This window comes from Antrostomus carolinensis, unplaced genomic scaffold (genome assembly GCF_000700745.2).
Source record: "Antrostomus carolinensis isolate BGI_N321 unplaced genomic scaffold, ASM70074v2 scaffold49363, whole genome shotgun sequence".
Classification (NCBI taxonomy): domain Eukaryota; kingdom Metazoa; phylum Chordata; class Aves; order Caprimulgiformes; family Caprimulgidae; genus Antrostomus; species Antrostomus carolinensis.
In genome coordinates, this window is record NW_010306819.1 from 711 (window position 1) to 4,127 (window position 3,417).

At 46.0% G+C, this 3,417-nt stretch overlaps 1 protein-coding gene across 1 annotated transcript in view; it reads left to right on the forward strand.

The window, feature by feature from the left end:
• The first annotated feature begins 3,049 nt into the window (after window positions 1–3,049).
• The window catches only part of RNF152 (ring finger protein 152), a 620-nt gene continuing 252 nt past the window's right edge, over window positions 3,050–3,417 (forward strand). The window contains exon 1 of the mRNA XM_010165230.1: window positions 3,050–3,416. Coding sequence (XP_010163532.1) covers window positions 3,050–3,416 — 367 coding nt within the window. The remainder of the gene's footprint in view (window position 3,417) is intronic.

Below are 3,417 nucleotides of genomic sequence, written 5' to 3' on the forward strand. Positions count from 1 at the left end.
TACAGTTGTTCTTTTGGAGAAGAAAAAGAAAAGAAAGGAAGAAAGTGTAGCTTCAAGACACACAGTTGGAAGTGACTGTTTTCTTGATTGAGCACCAGGTCAGAATGGGATTGTCCCTGTATTTACAGCTTCTGCAAATATATCAGCACGTAACTGAACAATGCATGTCAGTAGGTGTTAAGCCCTATCTTAACCTTTTAATTTGTTCCTTTTTCTTCCTTTAGATTGCACTAATGCTTTAAAACTCCTGGAGAAATGCTTCGCAGCATTACTTAGTTTCAAACCAGCAGAGATCATCTTGTTGGGATGGATTTTCTTCTTTTTCCTCAGGGCGCTGTTTGCCTGGAGGTGACTTCTGTTTTATTCTTCAGTTCTGAATACCTCATCTCATTCCTTCTTAGCACTGATCTTCTACTGTAAGGATGTCACTGGGACAGGGAGGAGGGGCTTGATAGCACATGAGTATATGACTCCTGGACACAGTCAGAAAAATTATCTTGATCCCAGTCACATTCACGTCGATAGAAACTGCTTCACATTTAGCACTGTAAGAGGAGAGAGATGGTTGTAGGTGGCAGTTAAATGAGAACTTCATCAATCCATTGACATCCAAAATGTGGAGGGCAGGGCTTCTGTGCAGAGGTACTGATTTACATCTGCAGAAGGAGTGCTTCCACTCTGTTTTTAAACATAGTCCTTACCTTCTGAATTTCCAGGCATTGGAGCTTTTTCTCATAATAATACTGCAGTATTGTTATACCTGGGGTTTTTTGATAGATTTTTGCAGATGCAGCAGATCAGAGTTGCATTTTGTAATGTCTGAGCTCAAGTTTGGCTTGGGCAGTGTGTAACTGTGAAGATTTTGTATGGATACTCCTGTGCAAAATATAAAACTGCTGCATCACTTGTGGCTGAAAACTGGGTCTGATGGCTTCAGTCATCCCTTCCTGAGTTCCTATAACTAATTTCTAATCTGGCCTTTGTCTCATGATGTTTTTCAGCGAGGAACTGCCTGGCATTGTGAATAGCTCTCTTCCATTTTTCTCTCTCAGTTGCACACCAGTCTTTCAATGACCCTTTCTGACAGTCTTCCTTTGTGCCTGCCTGTACCATAGGGATGTGGAGATAGTAACGGGAAGGAGGTGATAAAGAAGATAAAAACTCTACTAATTTTCTGCCACTTTCCCTCAGTGCAGGCTGCACGTGGGTGGGTAAACGCAGAAGCCCCTCCATGGCAGCGTTAAGCTCCCCTGCACATGGAGTATCTCTTAATGCCATGTGTACTACGGTGCTGGTGCAGAGCAGGCGCTGCACAAAGCACCCTAAAAGGGCTGTTTGGGTGGCTGGTACGTGCTGGTTCCCCCTGCAGCCATCACATGTGTTTCACAAGCTCCTGCCTTCATAACTGCAGCCCCTGCTCGCTCCTGAGTCAGGACTGTCACTGCGTGTTTGCTGAAGTGACTTGCGAGCCAAAATCTGCTGCTGTTATAAAATCAGCAGCAGGGCCAGTTCTGCCAGTGTCGGTGATATCAGTCGTTAGCAACTGAAGAGATGGTGTGTATTTTGTTTTCCCTATTCAAATACCAGTGACTTCCAGAAGCAGGACATGAGACAGCGTGGTCCAGAGGGCTGTCCTACATTGCAAACCCCACCTCTCTGTCTGCTTACTCTTCTGGAACTACATTATTTCTGTTTTACTGATGTCACCCATCGATTGGCATGTTGCAACCTTGTTGCTATGATCAGGAGGGAAGAGCAAGAAATAACTGGAAAGGAAAAAGTCCTTTCACAGCTGTGGTACTAGGGTATTGACTCTCTTTGGAAGATAACATTGCAATAAGAGGATATCAAAGGTCACTATGCAAATATTTTGGATTTTCTTTGTTGCAGATTCCAGCTGATACTTCTTCAAATACAGCAAGGAAGGCAATGCAAAAAGTTGTACAAACGTCACCCCTCCATATTTATCATGTGTTGGAGTGACCAAAATCAAAGCTAAACAACTCACTGGGGAACACGTGGCTGCGGGGTTTTTTTTTTTTTTTGCATAGCTCTAAGAAAAAAGTGGGAAAATATAAAAAATCCCTTTATAGGGAATAGTTTAAAAGAAGGTTAGTAACAATTTGCCTTTAATTCCGTGCATTAACAGATTGTTCTGTGTGGCTTGTGATGGTCCTGGGTCTGAACAGTGCCTCTTGTCTTGGGTGAAGTTTTCATCAGTGAGAAGGTGTATGTTTCACAGGGATGTGTTCAGAAGCTGTGTAACAGGGCAAACAGTTAATTTGACTGAAAACCATGCCATTCCTTTTCGTTGCATGCAAACGAGTGTCTTTCAGTATATTCAGTTGCTTATTCATGCACAGGCACAACTCAGTAGCCTGTGGAAATGCATCTGTTTAAGTGTATTTTTCTTTTCCCTCTACCTTGCATGCAGATTTAGCAGTTGAGCCAAATAGCTAAAAAGCCTCAGGAGTTTGAAGGATTAAATGAGAACAATTGTTAAGGTGCAGGAAGGGCTGAAAAGTTCTGAAAATATGACAGGAGGTAGGTGATGAAGGACCTGATTTGTGAGCTACAACCTACCTGTTATGGGTGTAAATATAACTGAGCAGCAGACTGATGAGTTGGGAGGGATTTTATAGCTGAAAAAAAGAGGGAGATCTGGTGAAGGCTGAAGGTTTGCTGCTGGGTGGTTTGGTGAAGCCAGCAGGAAGATGCTTTCTTGTTAAGGGTCACACATTTGTTTCTCCTGTCAGATTACAAAGTCAGTGCTAGTTTTCATTCCCCCTTAGCTGGACTCTTTTGTTCCCACTGATTCCTTCCTATAAGTAACCTGTTCCTTCATGTTTTTCTGTTTCTCTCAGGTATTAAAAGGTTCAGGCCAGAGGTTTTCCTGTGCTCTCCCTAGCTGCCATCCAGCACTGCCCTGAGGAGAAGCGGTGGGAAGACGGGTGCTGCCCTGAGGAGAAGGGGTGTCCTGCCCCTTGTTTGCAGGACACTGTGGTGAGGCTCCTTGTGAGACCCGTTGTGCCTCCCTGCACCGGCCACCATGGAGACGCTGTCCCAGGACTCTCTGCTGGAGTGCCAGATTTGCTTCAACTACTACAGCCCCCGCCGGCGGCCCAAGCTGCTGGACTGCAAGCACACGTGCTGCTCGGTGTGCCTACAGCAGATGAGGACCAGCCAGAAGGACCTGCGGTGCCCCTGGTGCCGCGGGATCACCAAGCTGCCGCCGGGGTACTCTGTGTCGCAGCTGCCCGATGACCCGGAGGTGATCGCCGTCATTGCAATCCCCCACACCTCGGAGCACACCCCCGTCTTCATCAAACTCCCCAGCAATGGGTGCTACATGCTGCCCTTGCCCCTCTCCAAGGAGAGGGCGTTACTGCCGGGAGACATTGGCTGCCGCCTCCTGCC